This window comes from Crinia signifera, chromosome 4 (assembly GCF_055691185.1).
Source record: "Crinia signifera chromosome 4, ASM5569118v1, whole genome shotgun sequence".
NCBI lineage: Eukaryota > Metazoa > Chordata > Amphibia > Anura > Myobatrachidae > Crinia > Crinia signifera.
This window is the reverse complement of record NC_139220.1, coordinates 183,806,105-183,829,489: the sequence shown is the minus strand read 5'-3', so window position 1 is coordinate 183,829,489 and position 23,385 is coordinate 183,806,105. Positions and strand designations below refer to the sequence as shown.

Below are 23,385 nucleotides of genomic sequence, written 5' to 3'. Positions count from 1 at the left end.
TTGGCATCTGAGCATTTCTGCGTGCTTCTTAGTTTTGCATTCTCGTTCACAAGGCTGCAAATGGATGTTTATGCAAAACATCCACTCAAAGCCATGCAGGCGAATTCGGCAAGCGAGATGGGGCAGGCAGCTGGACGAGCAGCATTAAAATCAAACGCAGTGCTGCATGTGAACCAGAACAACCATCATAATTCAAAACTCACGCTGCTTTAGCATATAAAATGCATTTTGAATTAGATGCAATCTAGTCCAAAACACATGGTGTGCATCACACGTATTGTCCCATTTATTTAGCATTAATTATTGGGAGGCATTCGTTTTTATACAAATTTTATGAAAATTAGCATACAAAGTTTTTATAGGATTATCTGGATCAGTAGTGATGTCAATGCTTAAGGTCAACAAGTTTAAAATGTTGACATGCAAACGGTTGCAGTTTTGCAGCGAGTGTTTTTCCTACATCTTCGGGGGTTTCACTTAGGGTTAAGCTGCCAGAGAGGACAGTTAAGGTTAACCCAGCGTCAGTCAGGTTGGGTCATTACGACCCGGGCAGGTTTCACATGTCTGTATTGTTTTGTAATGTAATGCAACGTTGCTAAACTTCTCAGCAGCTGGAGAGAACTTCACCCTCAACCTACTCCCCGCCCCCCCCCCCCCCCCCTCCACTGAGCCAATACCCAATTTTCATCCCCTCAAGTGAAAGTGTGGAGGCGGTGACTTAGAAGATCTAAAGCTACCACCCGCATTAAGGGGGTGATTCTGTTCACCACGCTCTCAGGGGTGTGATGGTGAGCGACTGCACATATACTTTTATACCAGAGAGGCGTCTCACATCTGCAAGCGCCTGCAAAATCGTTTGATGGTCAATATTCGTCTTATGAGGGGGTTTGAAGGAAGAGCCGTTCATGCAGGTGGCGTTTAAATGACACACAAAGCTTCAAATGAAAATTTTCAAATTCGCAGCTGTGTGTGTTAAACAGAATGACCTAAGTAGAAGGAAGTTTTCCTTATAAACAGCCTTAATTTTGCATTAGTGCCCCCAATCCTGGTGTCCTAGGTAGCGGTCTAATGGTCGAGTCAGCCCTGATTGCAGATGGTTCTGCAATCACTCTGCCTTGCATACTGCACTATCATAGGTAATTGTGCAAATGTATTAAGAATTAAAGTGAGTTAGAATGTATTAGTGGCTGGGATGGTATGCAACCTCTTACCATTTGTTTCTCTTGGTTTTAATAATCTTAGTAGGAGTATACATCCCCCCACAACCAAGTCCAACTTCAGCTGGCCACTCTGATAGTCCAGAGTAGCCAGCTCTGATCGACACCGAACTAAAGGTGGCCATACACACGCAGATTTATCTGCAGATCTGTCTGGTTGGAACAAAAACCTGGTTATGGATGAGAGCAAATGACAGTTGACAGAATGTAAGCTCTCACGAGCAGGGCCCTCTCTCCTCATGTGCCTTTCTTAGAATATATAAACCTCTGCCACCCTTATAATTGCTGCAGTGTCCTGTCCCCTGATGCTAATACCCATATCTACCATGTACTTGTCCTAAACTGTCTTGTACTGTAATTCGGTATGCGTTTTTGCTCATAACTATGCTACATGATCTAGCCAGGAGACTTCCCGCGCTCACCAAGATTTCCATAATGATTTAAGTTGCTGGAGAAGCGTAATTTTACTTAAAACGTACCATCTAAATAGTGTAGTTGTAATGACCAACTGCAGGAGATGTTTGTTTATACAATGGGCCGGTTTCTGGTTTACTCATAAAAGCAAATTCTCTCGCTCTAACGGACAAAACCAAGTGCACTGCATGGGGGGTGTTTGCCCATTAGAGAGACAATTTGCTTTTAAGAGTGAACCAGAATCAGGCCCAATGTGTACTCTAACCAACTGAAAGTTGTCAGGAATTATAACTGGAGGCTGTGCTACTTGGCTGTTACTAGTAGGTCTATGCAGAACTAATATTCATGTGTATAGCATAATATCATCTTGTTCTAAAATCAAATATGGCCGGTAGCCGTCTGACCTGGATGACATACAGTATTTGTACAATCTGTAGGTATGTACCTAGCTTAAGGAAAAACTAAATACTCACAGAAATGTGGCGTATATGAACGTGTGCAGGTATAAAGGGAAACATACAGCTAATAAGTGTGACTGGGGTAACAGATAACCTAGGGCTAATTATCCATTGTCACCATGTTATGCAGCCCTATCTAGAGAATATGAAATCATTGGCATAAGTTATTGTATACATTTCATAGCACACAGAAGGGTGCTACCTCACAGGTCTGTGGTAGACACATGGTCGCTGGAGAATGACTAGGGTTACCACCTAGTCCCTTTAATTCCGGACACATGTTAATTACACAGGTTCTGTGGCAGTTTAAAATCAGGTGAAGTGGAGTCTTGAAGTCAGCCAGCCACAGAACGTGTGTAATTAATATGTGTCCGGAATTAAAGGGACTAGGTGGTAACCCTAAGAATGACCTTGGCACCGAGCACTAGGATGTACCTGTAAGATTTGATAGTCTAGTCTATGCATCCAGTTTGTTACATCAGATACAGTAGGTGTTTGGGGCAGTGAAAACGAGCAACAAATATGAAGCCTGTGGGATCAGAGATTTAAAAGTCACTAGGACAATTTAGTGCAACGTGTGTGTGTGCACACAATATTACTTTGTTTTGTACACCTGGGGGTCTCCCACAGGCCGTAAGCCCATCTACCATTTTCTCTCTGCCAATGTAATAAACCAGACCTAGAAAGGTTAGTGCACACCTTATGAAACATAAGCCGATATTGCAAGTGATAAGCGTGTGGCTTGTAATGTTGGAGATTATGTCACATGCTAAACAAAAAGGAACTGGTGGAGGTCAGATGTACTACTGGAAGGTTTAAGGTTAATCTTCTTATGGTTATTGTGTAACGGCAGATGAGCCTGGGAGAATAGGGACAAGGCAGGGGTGTATAAATACCAAGTATTCTAGGTCTATATGAATCGTTATATGCAGTAATGGTTGAAAAACAAAATATATAAAAGACATGTACACTGAAGTAATAAAAAAAAAAAAAAAAAAACATTTGCGTCAACTACAAAGGAGTTTCTATTGTGGTGATAAACAGTCTCCCATTGTGTCATTAGGCACGCCCAGTGGATATAGATATATAGCCATACACATTCATGATCCATACCCAAGAAAGAAGAAAAAAATATATGTTGGTTTATGTAGATCTTTATTGATCAGTTACTATTTACAGGTCAATTCCAGTCACAGATTCTGTTCTAAACTGAGACACTTATACAGACCACTAAGTTGCTAATGTTTTATTCTAGGATAAACAAAACATAATTGTCTATATAAAAGAACTTAATGCAAACTCTTATCAGAATAGTTGTTCAACTGTTTCTTAAGCAAATTCTGTCAAGCAGACGCCCACCCACATAATGCGTGGGCCCGGGTGGAAGAACAAGCTCCTTCCTCAGTGCAGTGTGCGGCTATTGCAGAGGTGGCTGAAGGCATAATTCAGTCTCCTGTGAGAATGAAACAGTAGCTGCATTGCAGAACTGCCTTGTCTGTTATTGAAAGAGTTAAAAAGACAGAGGGTTTCTTTCACAAATATTAAAAGGTAACGGCCTGTGCATATTGGTAAGAGATTTAGACACTACGGTTAACGGAAGGTTTAGAAGTGGATCGATTTTGCTGGATGTAAACAGGTTTCCTATCTATGCTACATTTTAGAGATACAAAAAAAAAAAAAAAAAAGGGACACCAAATCAAGGTTTACAGAATATCTGAAAAACCTTTTAGGAATTGTTCTCTAAGGAAACAAAGTAGTATTTTCATCATTGCACACACTAGAAGCGACATCTTTGAATCCAGTGATCCGTCTCATTGGTATTTAATCTACAGCTGAATAAGATTTCACGTGGGAGCAGACAAAGCATAGCAATGCATGTCACCAAACATGGGACTTAATCATAGCTGTGAGGTCAAGTGGTAATAATTTACACAAACAATATTCAGAAGTCCAGAAAGGAATGGCTGCTGGTGTTGCATGGATACAGGGGTGTAAAACTTCTCTAGAGATTAACCCTCTCCACAGCCAAAAGGGGGAGGAAATACTGCAACAGAGCAACATGTTCTTAGACATCATTCAGTAAGGTGCCAGGGTTCCTGCTAGCAGTGGACTTAAAGCAAATATATAAATCACAGTGCTGCATTTATACCAATAGCACTCTTCTAGCAAAACACCATCACTAACTCAAAAATCTACAAATCAGCACAAAATATAAAACAAAAACTCTATTAAAGTGACAGGCTTAGGAGAAAGTCCATAGGGTCAGATGACCAACGCAGATCATAGCTGAGAACCAGCAGGGTAGAAACAACTTAGAAAGTCTCATCCCAATGTGGCTTCCTCTGGAACAAGGCTTCAGGATCCAAAGCACAGAGGGGCAAGGTGATTCAGTGATTCTTATGCATAGGTTCCACCAGTAATGAGTAGTTCATAGGCAGGATCACGGGTTCTTCTGCAGAGGACGATACATGCACACAGCATTCCCAGGAGCTAATGCAGTGGAAAAGCAGGGCATAGTCAGTTGGGCTACCAGCTAGACATTCATAGATTTAAGCTATAAAGCCAAACTTAAGCATGAAGAAAAAAAAAAAAAAAGGGAAGACAACAAGGTGGAGGGATGGATGAGATTAGGATATATTCTAAATGCCTGCCAACAAACAAATGAATTTGAACATGGCAGAGGATTTACTAAGGTTTCCAAAAATGAAGTGGTGTTGCCCATAGCAGCCAATCTGACAGTTGCTATTGGCAATACCACCACTTGTCTTTTTCAGAAGATTAGTAAAGATAGAGAAATGTCTGTGTCCTTCTTTTAAGTTCCTGAGTGCCGCCGGACATTGTCTATTTGTGGGGACCGAGTGCTCCTAATTGCGGATGGCAACAGGACCAGGATTGCATGTGCTATTAAAAGCAGCATTTATTTTTTTAAGACTCTAGCTTTGCCTTTAACAAGATATCTTTTAAATAAATATCGTAGCTCTGCAGTTTGTGACTAAACAGAAATATCTGCACTTTCAAAATAACACCAACTATGACATTTGCATCAAAGTGTCAAAAAACTAAAAATACAGGCATTTTAAAACAATCCACCAAGCATGGACCACGTCAATGTACAAGTGGCCACAGCTTTAAGACTCTAGACAGTGTGTTGATAGAGATATAGATTTTATTTTTATTTATTTTTTTCCAGAGAAGCTTTAAAATCAAATAAACCCAAACACCCCCTGGTTACCCTGCAGATAAAAGAGTTAGCAGTGACCTGTATTGCATATTACACAGCACATTCCTTACTGAAATAACCTCAAACCAGTTCTGCAGGTTCTTTAACAAATCGCACCATTTTCGTCAATTATTTGTTAGAAAGAGAAAAGAAAAAGTAAACGATAAAAAAAATAGGGGAATGGCTAAGAATGGAATGTACAGACTGTTTGACTGAAAAATTACTTTGGAGTATCAAAAGCATAATAACTGGTAGACTGCTAGAGGACAATAAGGGTCCTACAGCATAAATGGTCTGACTAGTGCGCTTTTACCTTTTGTAACATAAGAGGAGCAGTGATGCATTGTCATGCCATGCAATCCAAGGTTTTTTTCTTTCTTTAAGTGGCTGGCATGTTAGACATGCATAGGAGTAGTATTTGACAGAGAAGGCCATTCAGTCAATTACGGCAAAGAAGAGTGCAAAATTTCCTTGGTTTATTTTAAATCTGCCACTTAATGCCAGTAGCATGAATACTGGGGTCTCAATGGAATCAAAGCAACAGATTTAGCCAAAATTTTATCCCAATCTCTTCTCCACTGTCAAACTAAACCCAGTCTATGGTGGCAGCTAAACTAGACATAGAATGTAAGATGACAACGGTCACATCTAACTGCAGATCATTTCCATATAGTGTGCCCACAGGTGTTTACGCAAGCCATAGGATGGGTCACTATATAACCTATTTAGTAAATATCTGATTACCCCCTATCATTTTTAAAAACATTTAATTGACATAATCACAAAGGTTAGTATCTGGTTTAGCTGTGTAAAGCGGATACACCGACTGTCACTAAAAGTCCAGTTTGAGCACTCCAACAGATAACTAACATTTCAGCTTGCCACATCTCACCTGTATCGCAGCAAATGCCAGTGCCGCCCATATTACATACATCATTATTTCTTTCAGTTTTTCCACAACCAAGACTTCACAGCCCTAGAGAGAAGCACAAGACATGTTTACAGACACAGTTAAAGGGGGGAAAAAAAGAATAATTTCGGAAGCATATTCAAAGCATTATGCCCAAAAATAATAAGTGGTTTAACATATCACACACATCAGTTCTTACCTCATAGTAAAGATCTTCAGGCCTGTTCAGGCTACCTGTACAGTTAAACACGCCATCTCTGCAGCAACTTAATGGAACATTATTATTTTTTGTTCTATTAAACCATGGCGTGTTCTCCCAGTCTGAATAGTTGTGTATTCCGCAGCAGTGAAGCTGTAGGGAAATGAGACTCCTTAAAACGCATGTAACAAACACCATAAAATCCCTTGTGAAGGGCATGAACAGCATTTATAAAACCCAGTAAATAAATAATAGACATACAGGCACCAGTGTAGTATTTTATATTTCTTGGATTTAAATTCTAAGAAATGTAATTTAACCTTGCAGTGGCCCAATTTAAATGTACCAATGTTTTACATTATGTTCTCCAAAATGCATTTGTAGAATTTTTTAGGTCCACATAATATTAATGCTGCTTTATATGACCTCACGTTTACAAGCGGTTGTGGGTTGTGTACCTACCTGATTCTGGACATAATCGATAGCTCGGCTTGCAGAGTCAGAGGAAAGGCCATTGTACTGGTTGAATACATTTGCAATGCTTTTATCAACTTCATCTTCCACCTAACAAACAAAAACCCACATGTATTGTTTATTTAGCGCACACATTGTCTTTGGCAGAATTTCACATTTATACAGCAGTGAATGTTAGCACACCTTTTGCATACACCATTCTTGTATGAAAGGAAATCCTGAAAATCACACTAAAGCATTAGGGCTAGCTGTACCAAGCTTCAAAAAGTGATAAAATGGAGAGTTATAAACAACCAGCCAATCAGCTCCTACCTGTCATTTTTCAAACCCAGCCTGTAACATGGCAGTTAGAGGATTGGCAGGCTGTTTATCACCCTCCAATGTATCCCTTTTGAAGCTTTATACAGCTGGACTTTAAAAGAGAAAGACCTATCCAATTAGAGTTCAGAAATTCTAATGACAAGAGCATTAATTGTAAAGCCTGATGTGTTATGCATTTAATAATGGCCTAAATGTAGGGCACAAAACTTCTGAGAATTGGCAACTTACAGTGGGGATCGAAAGTTTGGGCACCCCAGGCAAATATTCATTTTAATGTGCAAAAAAGCCAAGGAAAGATGGAAAAACCAGATGCCATTTTTTGTTTTGTTATTTTTAAAGTGTAAATGATGGAAATAAAATCAAACTTGTTTTGACATGTTATAAGAATGTCTAATCTGATGCCTTTTGGAGAGTTTTCCATCTTTCCTTGGCTTCTTTTTGCACATTAAAATGAATTTTTGCCTGGGGTGCCGAAACTTCGATCCCCACTGTAGAAAAGCCTCCACTTAGTAAGTTAACACTAAAGCCACACACACACACACGGCAATATTGCCTGGCCTACACACTGAATGATGTAGGGTAGGGAAATCACCCTTGAGCTTCTCAGAGAAAGGGAAATTATTACACAGATAAACAAGCATGTTTACAGCCAACACAGATGGCAATAGGTAGCACACCTTACCTTGGCTCTGTAGATGTATCCTAGGACCACCACAACAACTTCAGTCACAAATACCAAAAGCAAGATTACAACAAACTGTCAGAAAGAGAAAATCAGGAGGTCAATGATTTGTAGTAGTATAATAACCTGTCATATGTAGAACTCTTATCAATCATTCCATGCTTATGAGTGCAAATATTTGATTCTCTCTTCTCGTTTAAGATTTGTTAGTCAATGTCTGGTTAAAAAGGAGAATGTATCTATTGCAGTGGTTCCTAAACGGGTGTGCCGTGGCTCCCTGGAGTGCCTCGGGACACATGCAAGCAGGCCCTGCGACAGGGGGGAGCCAAGGGGGACAGCCGACCCAGGCTCCGACAGCTTGGGGGGCCCCAAGGCCTGCCAGCCCCCCGCTCAGCCTTCCATCCCCCCTGCCGTCCCTTCCCCTTGCTCAAATGTCCTGCAGTCAGTGTGATAGAGCGCAGGGGCTACTTTGAATTGACTTCCATGCTCCCCCGGGTCATATGGTATGTCCTGTCAGCTGGACCATTTACCAAAGAGAATGTATATCCAACCCTGTTTTCTATGTCTGGGAGGCATGTCTACTCAGAAGGCTTTAAAGAGACACAAGAGAAAAAATGTTAACGGATATTACATACAAGCATAAATCTAAAAAGAAAGAAAAAAAAATAGAGGCTAATGGATCTACTTAAATGCAGTACAATTATAATAGTTATACCAATATCCTCAGTGTTCAAAAAAACACCAATATTTAATTGAGCTGCTAACTGCATTGTATGCATATTCAAAGAGTGTACACTAATCATATAGGAATTGAAGACTCATACTGAGTCAGTGCAATCTTTCATTCGCATTATTTCATGGGACTGGTTATAGGACTTCTAGCTATAGTGGTGCCACATTTAGAGGATTAGAAATGCAATGCAGTCCTGGCACAGTAATTACACACTTACCAAATAGGACTGATAATCTGGTTACATTGCAATTTAAGAAAAAATATAGGTAAAAAAAATGTTCAGTGCTTTAAAAGTGTAACAACCACACCTTATTCAGCTGTAAAATTCAGTTAATTGATCCCTGTACTAATCACGTTGCAAGTGCAGCTAGTTTTCCAACACACGACAGTCCCGGAATACAGATTTCTATTAGTAGCTTATCAAGCATTATAAACTAGTAGTGTTCATTTGAGCACCTTCCATGTTTGAAAACCCATGCAGTTCCTCTTCTCTGTCTGGGGTGTAACTGTCTGCTGTGGTGTTTCTAGCACAGGTCTGGTTTGCATATCAGTGCTAATACACAGACCAAACTGTGCTAGAAGCACTACAGCAGACAGCGACACCCCAGGCAGGGAAGAGGAACTGCATGGGTTTTCAAAGATGGCAGGTGCTCTAATGAACACTAAACTAGTATTGTGTATGTACAAAATGTATATTACAGGGATCAACAATCCATAGCTTTTCAGCCACAGAAGTTCAAATCAATGTGTCTGAGCTTCCAGGATCGCATGCGACCCTGTTCCCAGTCACCAGGAGGGGGGGCAGAGTTGGAGGTCGGACGGGCAGCAGATCAGTCTTCCGGCTCAGGTCCAATGCACAAGGGACTGTGCTTCGTACCTGAGTGGTACGTCAAACACATCTTATTTGGACGTCGGGATGGGGGACAATCTTCCCAAATCAGACTAGTGTATGGACAGAACTTAACTGATAAGTATATACTACGATAAGAGTCATTCACTTTTTCCCCCATTACTGGAACAGAAGTGTTTTGCCTGAAAAACTACTGTAAAATCTGGGGTTTCTGGATCAAACAGCGAAAAGAGTGGTTGCTCTGAGCAACTTGCCCACATATCCAATCTGCTTTGAAGTAGCATTGCTATAAAGTACTTTCTATAAAACAGGTAGAAGCGGACTTCTTGTTGCTACAGGCAACGCCTCCACTCTTCAGTATTTGATAAATGAACCTCAATGTATAAAAGCTTCCAAACAGGTTTCAATAACATATTAAATAGAAATGACTTTCCTTTTAAAAGCACTGCTTTCTAGTGTGACAAAGCAGGGTCTATCGACTCCTTCATACTCTACTCCCAATATGCTGATACCCCAAAGAATAAAAAAAAAAAAAAAAACCTCAAATGTTAGTGATTTATAAAATCAATTGGGAAAGTAACTTTTTATATTTTTTACCCAGAACAAATACAATGGTTTGGGATAAGGAATCAGATGAAACTTGTTTGAACTGGTTGTGTTAACTTGCAGTCAACTCGGTCTCATTTTGTAAAATGCACATTGTTCTGTTTCTGCTGTCATTCAAATGGTTTCTATCTTCAGTGTGTATAAGGGAAGTGTCCAAAATAAGTCAGAAAGAAAAACTGCAATGGTAATTCATTTTATATTTAATGTGTGTAATATCTTGTAATGAACACTTACTGTTACAAGGCCACATCGACTTTCTCGGATTGTCGCACAACAACCAATCAAGCCTATGATGAACAATAGCGCTCCTGCAGTTATTATTATCACACCAGGGATCAGAGTGTAAACATCCTCAAAAAAGTGATCATAGTCATCGTAAGTGATGAAGACATAGGCTCCCACGTAGCACAGAATACCTGCGGCAGCCTGCAGAGGAGACAAAATTATACCAATATGAAAGACTATTACACAACATTACAAATACCGACTACTCGGAACATAAAACAAAGCATTAACTGTGACAGGTTTTTTTATGTCATTCCTAGTTGCAACATGAAGAAATGTTCTAAGCATTTCCAAATACATCTGGAATATACTGTTTAACCCTTTAAGTGCCAAGTGAATTATTCAGAAAAAGGTGTACAAATTGTCAAGCAAACATTTGTATTCTTCATAATGACCTGTAATATTTACTTTTTATAGGAAATATATTTTTTACATATTTTTTGTTCAAATTTATATAACACATGCGATGTGAGCGATGCTGGCATTTTTGTGGATATTTTGCACATCTCTCACTGAGATTTTGGCCCTCCAAGGGTTTATAAAGTTGCTTTACAAAAACAGTATTGAAAATTGATTAATGCAAAAAAAAAAAAAAAAAAATACATACATACAAAATCCACACTCCAAATCAGAAATACAGGCCAGCAGTGGGGTGCTCAATTTAAGTTAAACACACTAGGTGTATCGTATATATATCCAGTGGGCGCAGACAAATGCATCTGCATAAAAGAGCACACGCCAACATCCATAGGTAAAGTTCAGAAATAGGTTTAATACATCACCAGACCATAAGACTTATGATCTGGTGATGTATTAAACCTTTTTACTGGACTTTACCTACGGATGTTGGTGTGTGTGCTCTTTATGGAGATGCATTTGTGTCTGCGATTAGATAGATAGATAGATAGATAGATAGATAGATAGATAGATAATCAACTCCGCAACATTAAATATGGAATTTGAAGCAGGTCACTAATTTAAAAACACAAGTAGGAATACATAGTTAACCCTGAAAACTAAGTATATTACAAGCTATGCCAAAAACAGGAACAATGATAACCTAAATATTGCTTTTATTTTTGACCAATAAGAAAGGAACTACCCATTTTACTCTTAGTTACCCAACACAAAGCACTTTGGTCTGTGATACTGTAGGCACGTACTAAATCTGATGACAGCTTAAGTTCCAAAAATATAAAATACAAAAAACACAACATTAAAAAGACCATTTTTGTATGACCACTTTTGCAATCTTGTGTAGCACTCCCCCTAATGAGCTTCACGATCACACAATAAAGATCATTGGCCAAACGTAATAGCCTCAGATTTCGGCAGCCATGCAAGGATGTCAGACACACTCATAAGGTTTTTTTTTTTTTTTTTTTTTAAAGGGGCAAATCATTTATAAAGCATTTCCCTTTATAAAAAAAAAAAAAAAAAAAATTTCAGCTGGCATACCACACGGTTGCAGAACTTGGAGGCCATTACATTTGGCCACCTATGAAACTATAAAATCACCTTTTACCCAAGCCAATAAACTGGAAAGGGCAAACCACATCAGCTGCATTGCATCTTACAAAAAAAAGACATGCTTATGGAGCAGAGCAAATATTTAGCAATGCAGTTCTATAAAACTGAACATATTGCCACTTAAGTACCACATTTCAGAACAATGATGCCTATAGGGCAATAAATGCTGATAGATTACTTGGCTGTTGGCTGTTAAGAGGTCATGTTAAGAAGCAGAGGTAAGTTTAGAGTTAATACCTATATAAGCGGACTAACAAGGACTTATTGTTCTGGCTACCAAGGCTTCAGCTTGCACATAACTAAAGGAGCCCATACACGCTCCGTTGTGGTCTGGCTCCATTCTGTACTATGCGATGCGCGCTCCAGCACATCACATAGTACGGTACAAAAAGTATGTGCTGCACATATTTTGTACTAGCTACACATCGTATCGGATCGCAGTGCGTGCACAAGGCATTCAATTAAAGTATACAACGGAGCGTGTATGGGCTCCTTAACCAAGTTTAGTAGACCAAGCAACAACAACAAAACACTGTTCTATACCACTACAAATGTTCTTGACTCTGAAGAAATAGACTCTGTGACTAGAGGCAATCTGTTACTCAGTGGCCTGGTTTGTCATTATGGCAAAGAGAATCTTATGACAAAGGCATTAATTATCAGTCATTGGTCACTATGAGCTGCCCACACGGGGCGATGTGTGCTTAATTTCTAAATCGATTAAAGACAGACCGCTTAGAAATAAAAAGGGGGGGGGGGGGGGGGGAAGGAATCACCACATGTGTATGGGATTTAAGAATGAGCCTTTTTTTCAAACCTGCAACTGCAAATTCAATTAGCTGAAAGGTTTACCCCACTGCTAATTACTGCACTGGGCCAAATTAAATCACCAGGGATTAACATGCATGTCAACCCTTTCACATCAGAAAATGCTGGGACTTAACTGGGAAAATGGTCCCTGGATCAAGCAGGGACATTCCCGGGTTGGCCCCTTTCATACCACCCTTGTCCCTTCATTTTCTGGTGTGAGGGGGGCAGCGCCGTCCAGGCAGTGGTGATCCAGGCAGCGGCAGCTGGGCGTTGGTATCGCTATTTTCCAGGTGGGAAGCACTGGATATGAAAACATACCGAAAAGACTGGCAGGACGCTCTTAGCCAATCAGTGTCCAGCCAGTCTTTTCAATCTGTTTCCAAATCCAGTGCTTCCCACCCCGCTGCCCAGCAAATAGCACCCAGCCGCCACTGCCCGGATCCCTGCAGTCTGGACCCCCCTGCCCGAACCAGGGAAAGTACCTTTCACACCAGCCAGTAACCCGGGACAGTCGTGGGAGCAACCCTGCTAGCAAATTTTCCCAGGGCTGATACCCCATTCACACCAACCAAAATTCCCGGGTTGGCCTTGGGAACAACCCACGACTAGAGCTGGTGTGCAAGGTTCCCGGGGCCAACCTGGGAATTTTGCCTGGTGTGAAAGGGGTATCAGTCCCAGGGGTGTACTTTTCCTTGCAAGTTTCAGGAGCTGCAAGGCAAGGCCATGAGAAAAAGGCACCATCAGAGGTTATCGCACAAATAAAAAAACACTATGATTCCAATTTCCATGTATTCAAAAGTTCCCACGCATCATTTCTGGATTTTCAGCACGGGAAAAAGGCTATTTAAAATTGAATAGCAACTCTCTGCATGTTGTGGTAATTAGATAAAATGTCAATGTCGACATTGTCGAACTGTTCATAAGAGAGTAGAGCTAGGCATTATGGTGAGGGATAGGCTATGGAGACTGTCACAGTCAAGCCCCCTATACACACTAGATCATGGGTCTTCAACCTATGGCCCTCCAGATGTTGTCAAACTACATGTTCCAACAAGCATTTTTTCCTGTAAGAGCATGCCAAAACTGTCAGGGCATGCTGGGACATGTAGTTCCACAATATCTGGAGGTTGAAGACCTGTGCACTAGATGATTCTGACCACTGCAGATATCGGCTGTGGGTGGTCCAATTGAGTGTATAAACTGATCACGCATATAGTTCAGTGATATCACCGGGACCTGCTAAACACGCGGGATGTTGACTATACAGCCAAAATCGACCAGCAAGTTAAGCAAACAGGAGGGGTCGTTAACAATGTACAGATAGAGCAGCTCCCTATCGATCGAATTGGCAACCACCAGAAGGGGGCATTCTCCCGCGCCCCATTCCGACTGAGCCCTCCACCGCCCACTGCAGCTCCCCCGCAGCCCGTCTCCCTGAAGTGGAGACTGGCAGGGAAAGAGCTCCCCGCCGTCATTTTGACGGGGACGCGCGTGCGTCTGAGATGTTCATGGATCCCAGTCAGATGGAGCACCTCTCTGTCAGCGATCACCAGCTAAGGGAATCTGGCAATTCCACAACGCTGGCTGAGAGGCACTCCATCTGTATACACTAGAGCTGGGGTAGCCAACCCTAGTCCTCGAGAGCTACCAACAGCGCATGTTTTGCAGGTCTCCTCACAGAATCACAAGTGAGCTAATTCGCTCCATCTGTGTATCTTTTAAAATGTGTCAGTGATTAATGAGTGCAGCAGCTAGGTTGTCTGGAAAATGTGAACTGTTGGCAGCTCTCGAGGGCTAGGGTTGGCTACCACTGCACTAGAGACTATTTTAAAAGTGATCACTCAAAAGGCCTTTTGTGAGCGATATCTTTTATACCCCTTTCAAACTGCAGCTATAACACGGTAAATTGCAGATTTTTAACCATTTCAAAATGGTTATAGCTGCAGTGTGAAAGTGCCAGTTTTAAATTACCGGTTCAAGACTACCGGTAATTCAATACGGTTAAAAAGAAGGGTCCTACACGGTTCAGACACGTTATTTCTGCAGTGTGAACGTGTCTGAACCGGTATTTTAGACCCTACACTGGACCCCCCCCTCCCCTGGTACCTGGCCAGCGGGATCTCGTGCGCCCCCCCCCCCCCTCGCAAGATGGGTCCCCCCCTTCCCCTGGAACTGCGGGGTCTCCGTCTCCCACACCCTCCCCAGGTACCTGGCAAGTGTGGCATCTAATGCTGGGGAGGCAGCGGTCCCTTGAATGGGCGAACCTTGGACCAGTTGTCGTGTCCAGCCAGTACAGGGTCACCCTCTTGTTGCTGAAGATGTTCTGCAGCCGTCGGGGCACAAGCTTCTCTGTCAGCTGCTGGAGGCTGATGTCATAGTCGGCAGCCGCAAACTCCCTGAACTGGGCCCGGGAGTGTGGACACAGGAGACAGCAGGAAGACGGCGTTCCTGGGCCCGGTGACGGCCGGGGTCTCGGAGGGGGAGTCGGTCTGCAAAGGCTCCCCCGCGGCGATCAGCTTGGCCGGGGAGGTGATGTCCTACTGGTCCCACTGGAAGTCGGACAGAGTCTCCATCAGAGAGGTGTGGGTGAGAGCGGGAGTTGGGGGTACCCGAGCAGCGGCCTCTCTGGGATGGGGTAGATCCAGCTGTGTGCGGATCCCGCCGCTGCAGGCAGACACGCGAGAGCGGGTGCTCTGGGTGACACGCTGCTCCTGTAGTTCCACCGTGTGCTGCTGGCAGGTGAGAGGGGCTTCTGCCCGGGGCAGGGGAGGGAGGTAGGTGCTGGCTGTGTGCTGCATTACGGGGGGGGGGGCTGTGGCTGCCGCCCTCGGGTCACCCCCTGAGCATTGCAGCTCTAATGCCGTGGGGTACCTTTGCTTCGGTGAGTGCGCTGGCAAGCACCAGGGGAGGTGGGGCGCATGCCAGTACCAGGGGAGCGGGGGTATTACTGCTTAATTACCGTTTTGTACCTTTCACAACGGGTGCAATGTGAAAGGTACAAAAACGGTAATTAAGCAGTAATATACCGTTTACAACATGCAGTGTGAAAGGGGTTAAACTTGCTCTGACCCGGTTAAAGAAACGTTTAAAAAACCGGGTCAGAGCAGGTAGTGCAACGTGAAAGCAGTATCAAAATATCCTCTAGTGTGTGTACAGGGCTTTTAGACCACCTGGTTGTTTGTCTCCATTTGTCAATTTCAACATAACACGCATGTCGACAGTGAGGAGTATTCAATGTTTTTTGAGAGTCTGGCTCACCGCTCACTGTTCTGTGTCCCTGTGATCTCGCTGAAGTGCTCACCACTTTTTCTTATCTCCTCATTTCTGGCTTCCTCAGTATTCAATGTGTGTCCAGCTCACTGACCCCTTTTGCGAACTTAGCATAATTATGCGAGTTCAAATGGGAGAGCTGTAACTGGAGACTTCTGTTATCTCCTGCTCTGTGAGCTGGTCAGACTGGGATATTCTCAGCAGCGTGTTCCTCACATTTGTGGACAACAAATGGCTGTGTGACTATTTTAATTGGGTTTGTGCAGGGTGTATTTTGTTCTGTTTGGCCTTTATCCTTGTGTTGTGCTTTTAGCATTGTTTCTTTGCCCTGTGTTTTTATTTAATTTATTTTATAATAGTTAGTGTGTTTAAAAGCCTGTTTGGGGGTTAGGTGAGGAAGCATGGGAAATTACTAGGAGCATTCCAAAATGATTTCTTATTGGTTACCATTAAAATAACTTATTAATTCCAAATAAATTAATATAGAAGTACAGCATTATGGCACTTGCAATAAATACATTAGAGTACATTTTTTTTAATTTATAAGCAATAAAAAACAAAAAAAACAACAACTTTAACAAAGATAGTCCTACAGTTCACCTAAAAAAGATGCCGAGGGAAAAATGGTGAACTGCTGTAAAAAAAGAAACCAGCAGGACTCGCAATTTGTGCATTGAATACACTTTTGGAGAGAGACACTAAAATCCCCATTGAACAGAAATGGTGAGAAGTGAAGGGTGAACTGAGTTAGCTTCGCAAAATATTTTTGGAGAAGCAACAGAGCTGAATAGAGGGAAGCACAAAATAGGAGAGAAAAGTTCACCACTCTCCAAAAAACATGCACTCTCACCGTTTTTTACAGCGACATAGGAGCATTTAATACATGCCAGTGGCGGATTCAGCCCACACACCCCAAGGTGAGCGGAGGCTGTTGTGTGGCTGCGAAAAGGAAGGTTTGCCTGAGACAGTGGCGGGTGGTGAAGCCTGGAGGTGATTAAAAAAGGCAGCTTGCTGTATTGCAAGGCAGTATCGCATGTGACAGAGTGGGGTATGCATCAGGGGATTTGTACATAAGACTGACTGTGCTGCTAAAGCTAACTCCCCTCTCCCCCTCTCCCCGCAGCCTAAACCCTGACCTTCCCTCTCGCAACCTACTACTAACCTTTCCTCCCAGCGGGTGTCGGACGGCTCCCCGACAGTCGGGATTCCGACAGGCAGTACTCCGACTGCTCCCCGCAAGGGGCTTCATTGCGCTCCCCCCGCTGTGCAGTCGGGATTCCGACGTCTGAGTAATGACTGTTGGAATCCCGACTGTCAGAGTATTATACCACACCCCTCCCAGCAGCCTAACCCCCAACTTTCCCTCCTGCAGCCTAACCCCAATCTTTCACCAAAACCTATTCTCCCCTCCAGCAGACTAAACTCTAATCTCCCCATAAATCTAGCCCTGTCTCCTGCAGCCGAAACCCTAACAATAAGTGGACACTACATTGTAGATATATGGTGCCACATCACCAGTCCCCCATCTGACCACACCCCCACAACCATGCTTCCCCTCATCACTGTGCCCCCCTTGTAAATTTTTCCTGGATCTGTCTCTTCATAACACAAGAACGCAAAGAAGAGAAAACGCATCTATAGGTACTTATGTAGTATCTGGGCGTCCGATTTAGAAATCGGATCGGATCGCATCGCATCGCATCTCATCGCATGCGACCAAATTGTATGCGATGCGATGGTCAAGATTTTTCCATAGGATTCAATGTTAAAATGGTCTGAGTCCATTTTAACATAGAATTCAATGGGAAAAAGGGGTCCTTTTCCTTTCCCCACTATCCAAGTGGGCATGGAGTTGGATATAAACCTGTGGCGAGCGTAGCGAGCCCCGCGAGGGGACACAGAATACTTTTTAAGAAATATGCGTCCCCTCGCGGGGCTCGCTTTGCTCGCCACGCTTCGGGCTCGCCACGCTATATAAAATCAACTCTATGCCCACTTCGATAGTGGGGAAATGAACAGGACCTTCTTAACATTGAATCCTATGCAAAATCGAATCGCATCGCATCTGATTGTATGCCTTAAGGCATACAATCACAAAATCGGCAGCCCAGATACTACATAAGTACCCATCTATATTCACTACGCAGTAAATACAATTCTGTATATGCGGTCTTTAAGATTTTGGGTAATATTCAAATCACTGCTGTTTTCTGGGGGGGGGGAGGGGGGGGGGGGCAGGCAAAAAAAATATATATATAGATTTTTTTATTTTATTGAATGAGCATTGTTGAAAACAAACACGAAAAACGGACATAAATTTGCCAAAACACGTAGATCTGAGGCAAATTCGCCGATCAACGCATTTTTCGCCTAGACAAAAAAAAAATAATCGGCACGGAAATTCAAGCCAGGGCGAATCAGGCCAAGCTAAAAACTGCCTGGTGATAAATCCAGCACAGATTGAATATCCCCTTTGTGAACATAACTCAACAAAGCATTTTCACTTCACTTTAAATCAACTGTGTTATTGAGGACTAGACACTACGAGTTTAGAAGATGTATTCTTTGAACATTGGGATTTTACATCTGATATGACCCAAAAGGGCCTACTTACTTTTAATTTAAAGCCATGCAGAGACATCTGTTTCCATATGGTTTGATTACCACTGCAATTTAAGAAATGCCAGATGCAGGAGATCAAGATATCTCCAAAAGCTAGACAGGACACCACATTCCCAAATAATTGCAATCTGCTATGTGGGCCCCATATTTTACCAGGCTCAGAAAAGCTATAAGGTGCCCATACACAAACTGATACATGCGATTTTCGTCACTTTTTAAGTGATTGATCACATAAAAATTGCATTTATTTGACAGCAGGCTTAATGCAATGCAGGGTACAATGCGCATCACATTGGAGCCTGCGTGTCACACCGCCAGATGAGATCTGTAGGATCGCAGCCAAAGTAGGTAAGCATGTCTCGGATTGCATTCGATAGACCATATGCAAAAGGATCGCTTACGATATATTGTATGCAATCCTGCTGCCTGGGAGGCTCCCAAACGGCTCAAGAGGGGTTTGCAGGAGACTTCTCCAGTAGGAGAAGTCAGCTTAGGTTTGCCCAGCTTAAGGTCATCTTTAGATGGCATTAGCCACTGTACCTATGTGGAAAGCAGAGCTGGAGAAGGGTAGCAACATTTATCCTCCTCCTCTCCCCAGAGGCGTAGCGAGGGCGGTGCCGGTGGAGCACCAGCTCCGGGCGCAGGGGACTATCATGGCGCCGGAGCTGTGCCGGCACCGCCAGCTCGCCCGCTCACCTGCGCTCTCTATGCCGCGCCACGCCGCCATCTGCCCCGCTAGCTCCCGGCTCCCCGCTGTGTCCGGGAGACGCGGTGCTATTTAAAATTCACGTCTCCCGCTGGACCGCGCTAGCCAATAGGCGCTTGCGGTCCAGCAGCCAATCAACTGGGGGCTGCTGGACCGCGAGCGCCCATTGGCCAGCGCGGTCCAGCGGGAGATGTGAATTTTAAATAGCAGTGCATGTCTCCGTCCCAGCGCATAGGCGTGCGCACGGGGGTTGCACCCCCCCACACGATTGCAGTCAGGGCACTGGCTTTTAACCTTATCTCTGCTCCTGTCATCGAGCCCGGAGCTGGGGGGGGGGGGAGGGGGAGAGGACGGGGACTGACTAGCCGCAGCCCAGAGCCTCACCATGAAGGGGGGAGAAAAGGGAGAGGACCCACTGCGTGCTGACGCCTTTGCTGGACAGAAATGCTCCGCACAGAGAGGAGGAGCCGCTGACATTGTGTGATGAAGGAGAGAAACTAATGGTGAGCATCCCAGCATCTGTTTGTCTTTGCCCCCCCCCCCCCCAACTCTTCCCTTTGTCTATGCTGCCCCTCCATCCATCTGTGCTCCCCCTCCCCTCGTCCATCTTTCTATCTATGTTGTTCTATCTGTCCATCTTTGCACCCCCCCCCCCGTCTGTCCTGCGCCGTATAATATGTAATGGGCATTACAGTGTGTCAACTAATGTGTAATGTGCATCATGTGTGTCAAATAATGTGTAATGGGCACCACAGTGTGTGGCATATGTAATGGGCATCACCATGTGTTGTATAATGGGCATCATGGTCTGAGGCGTAATGTGTGAGGCGCAACATCTAATGGGCATCACGGCGTGAGGCATAATGTGTAATGGGCATCAAGGTGTAAGGCGCAACGTGTAATTGGCATCACAGTGAGGCGCAGCGTGTAATACGCATTATGTGTGGCAAAATGTATAATTGGCATTATGGCATGTGGTATACTATGTAATGTCTGTGTGACGTTTAATAGGCATTACGGTTTGTTATATAGTATGTAATGGGCATCAAGTGTGACCTTATGTGTAATTGGCAATACAGCATGTGGCTTTATGTGCAATGGGCATTACTGTGTGTGGTATAATGTTAGGCCGCGTCCCCTTTTTGCCACGCAAGAGCCCCGCCTACTACAAATCGGGGGGGGGGGGGGGGGGGGGAAACATGCCCTTGCTCCGGGCACCGTGGCACCTAGCTACACCGCTGCCTCTCCCAGCTATAAGGAAATTATACTAGAGTACCAGTCCATGAACATGAATAAAAATTGCACATAAGCGACACTGTATTAAAAAAGTTAAACATCTATAACTATATCTTAAAATTTGTAAACATTCATTGACAAGTTAAATTAGGTTTCTAGAACAAAAATTACAGACTCTTATAGTTGTGGGAAATCATCAAGAAGAAGTTTCCTTTAGAAACATTGGTGGACTTGTCATTCCTGTATGTGACAACTACATTTTGTATTATTGAATGTATTTATATTATAATTGAAACAATTAGAATATTTATGCACTTTAATATAGACTTTTCATTTATTAATTTTTTATAAACGTTGTGTCAACATTTTAACAAAAAGGTCTCTGCTAAAACTTGTATGAATGTCCCGTATACGACAGTGGAATGGCCTGGACACACGTGGGCAGTGTTACAACAAGCAAACCGGATTAGAGCTAGCTATCAATTTACAATTAAGCTATTTTTGTTGCGACATGCTTCCACTGGAGAAGTTGTCCCAGCTAGAGGGTTTATGTATTTTTTATGTAAATAGGCAGTGGCACTAAGCGGGCAATTTAATTGATGTTCTGATTGGATGCCTATTTCTTATTTTCTAATTGCCTGAATGGATTCAGCCACAAATAATGTAGCCACTGTAGCACAAAAAGTTACTTTAGGAAAACGCTCATTGCCGCTTGCCACCTCAGGAGGCTGCCAACAGACATTTCGGTGCCCACGGTGATTGAGATTGAATGGCAGAACTGACTTAAAGCCATCATAGGCCACATAAAAAAAAAAATTATAAATGAAAAGATCCCTAAAAATCATTTGCAGCGATAAATGATATTATGCATTGGTCAACTCAACTGCCTCAACTAAAATGCATTGTGAACATTAGGAGAGGCAGTAGGAGCACTTACATTGAGCTTCCCAAAAAAATAAAAACCTTATCAAACATGTTTAAAAGGAGTTTATATGCAACAACTGTATTTCAAATGTCAGTGCGTATACCAGCTGATACAAGCTATTCAGTATTACATAACAAAGTTTGCCCAGGACATAACTACCACATCTCATAAAAAAACTAAAAATAAAAAGTTGCCAGCACGACACCTAGTAGAGGTTAGCAGTTGCTGGTGAACCCCCCTCAGAACAATTCACTTGGAGTAAAGAATAGCAGTGAGTGCACTTGGTTCACATTTTAATGTTCTGAAAATATTTAATGATGTTCTGAAACACCTGAGTTATTCTAACCCAGAGGGTTTTGTTGTCTAACATGATCCCAAGCTTCTATACACATTTTAGGCATAAACATTTTATTTGAATAATGTAAAACAGGTTTAAAAATCCCATCCCAACAGAGATTGCGGAATAGGGCATTTTCATTATAGATTAAAATATGTTAAAATGTGACAGTTTAACACTTAATACATATGGCTATTGGGTGTGTATTTATCTATCAAAGCTTGGACAGAGATACAATTATGAAATAAAGTAACAGTCTATAAAAGTTAAGTCTATAAAAGTTAAATGTAGAGGCTTATTAGCTAGGGCTTTATCTCTAACTAATTTGTCTGAGAGCTTTGATAAATATCTCCCTGATCTCCGCAGTCAGACTCTAAAAAAACAATAGTGCATTTGGTGCTCTTCTCATCATCACCCGGACATTTGCAGCAGCTGAGATCCCATGTCAGCCCCTTATCTGATCACAGACAGGCTAGAGAAAGTCTCAAGCTGAACCCACAACAAAGCAGCAGTCACGGACAGCCAGGCACACAGGCGCTGCTCTATGCTCTCGCAAATTCATCTCAATACAAAAAGTTTGAGACAACATTTATATTAGAACAAGATACTCAGAGGTATAGTTATAAACACTGACTGGCACATATAGCAGTGACACAATGCGCCATCATCACTAAGGGTCTGCATCCTCCGCAGCACCAGGGTATTAGAGCAGCCTATCACATGTGCCGCCCCCGGGCAGCAGGAGTGAAGGGGATAAGGTGTCACGGTGCCCATCACCTGGGGAAACCGATCCAGCCAGGACGTCTGGAATTTCCATCAGCCATGCACACAGGCGCCGGGGGGAGCAGCAGGACAAAGCCGCACACAGGGAGGACAGAACACGCCAAGGGCACAGCAGCAGCAGCAGCCTGGGGACGGTGTACTCTGCGCTGCCAGCCACACTGCGCTACCTAGCACAGCCCCGATCCCCCGCAGCTGCCCGCTGATCCCTGCCCCTGCAGTAAGACTGACGTCGTCACATAACACACACCACTAACAGCGGCGCCCGCATCTACCCCAGCTCGCCCGCCCGGTCTCACCCAGAAAATGAGGTTGAGGAAGACAAGCACGGTCTTGGACGAGATGACCCCGCACTGCCCCATCTCTCCGCTCGTAATATGGCGTTCTTCCCCGCTGTGTGACGCAGCTCCCGGTTCATCACTGGCTTCCCAGGCAACTAGCTCCTCCCACAGCATACGGAACAGCGCAACGTGACACCGCTTCCGCCCACTTCCTGATTCCTGATACAGGGAAGCCATCTTTGATGAGGGGCGGGGAATGGCAGTAGAGAGACATATACCGTAACCGTAACATTTGCTGTGTTGGAGTGTAGGAAGCGCAGTAGTGTAGTTTTCACTTTTTTATTTTCTATTTTAAAAAATGTAAATAATCATTCATTCTTAGCTGGAGAACTTTTTTTTGTTCCATTATGGGTGCTCAAAATACCCTCCACCACCACTTATCATAGCTACCTAAGGCGGCCCACATTTATCATTGTTCGCACTTAAGGCCCCCATACATTAGGCCGACTGCAGGGCGGT

At 43.3% G+C, this 23,385-nt stretch overlaps 1 protein-coding gene across 1 annotated transcript; it reads right to left on the bottom strand.

The window, feature by feature from the left end:
* Positions 1-3,227: 3,227 nt before the first annotated feature.
* On the bottom strand, positions 3,228-23,042 carry TSPAN3 (tetraspanin 3). The gene is made up of 7 exons (XM_083183153.1): positions 22,885-23,042; positions 10,319-10,510; positions 7,896-7,970; positions 6,881-6,982; positions 6,419-6,571; positions 6,202-6,285; positions 3,228-4,579 (listed from the first exon to the last, which is right to left on the bottom strand). The coding sequence occupies exons 1-7, from the start codon at positions 23,038-23,040 to the stop codon at positions 4,487-4,489; spliced, it is 855 nt and encodes a 284-aa protein (XP_083039279.1). The 5' UTR covers positions 23,041-23,042; the 3' UTR covers positions 3,228-4,486.
* Positions 23,043-23,385: the final 343 nt, after the last annotated feature.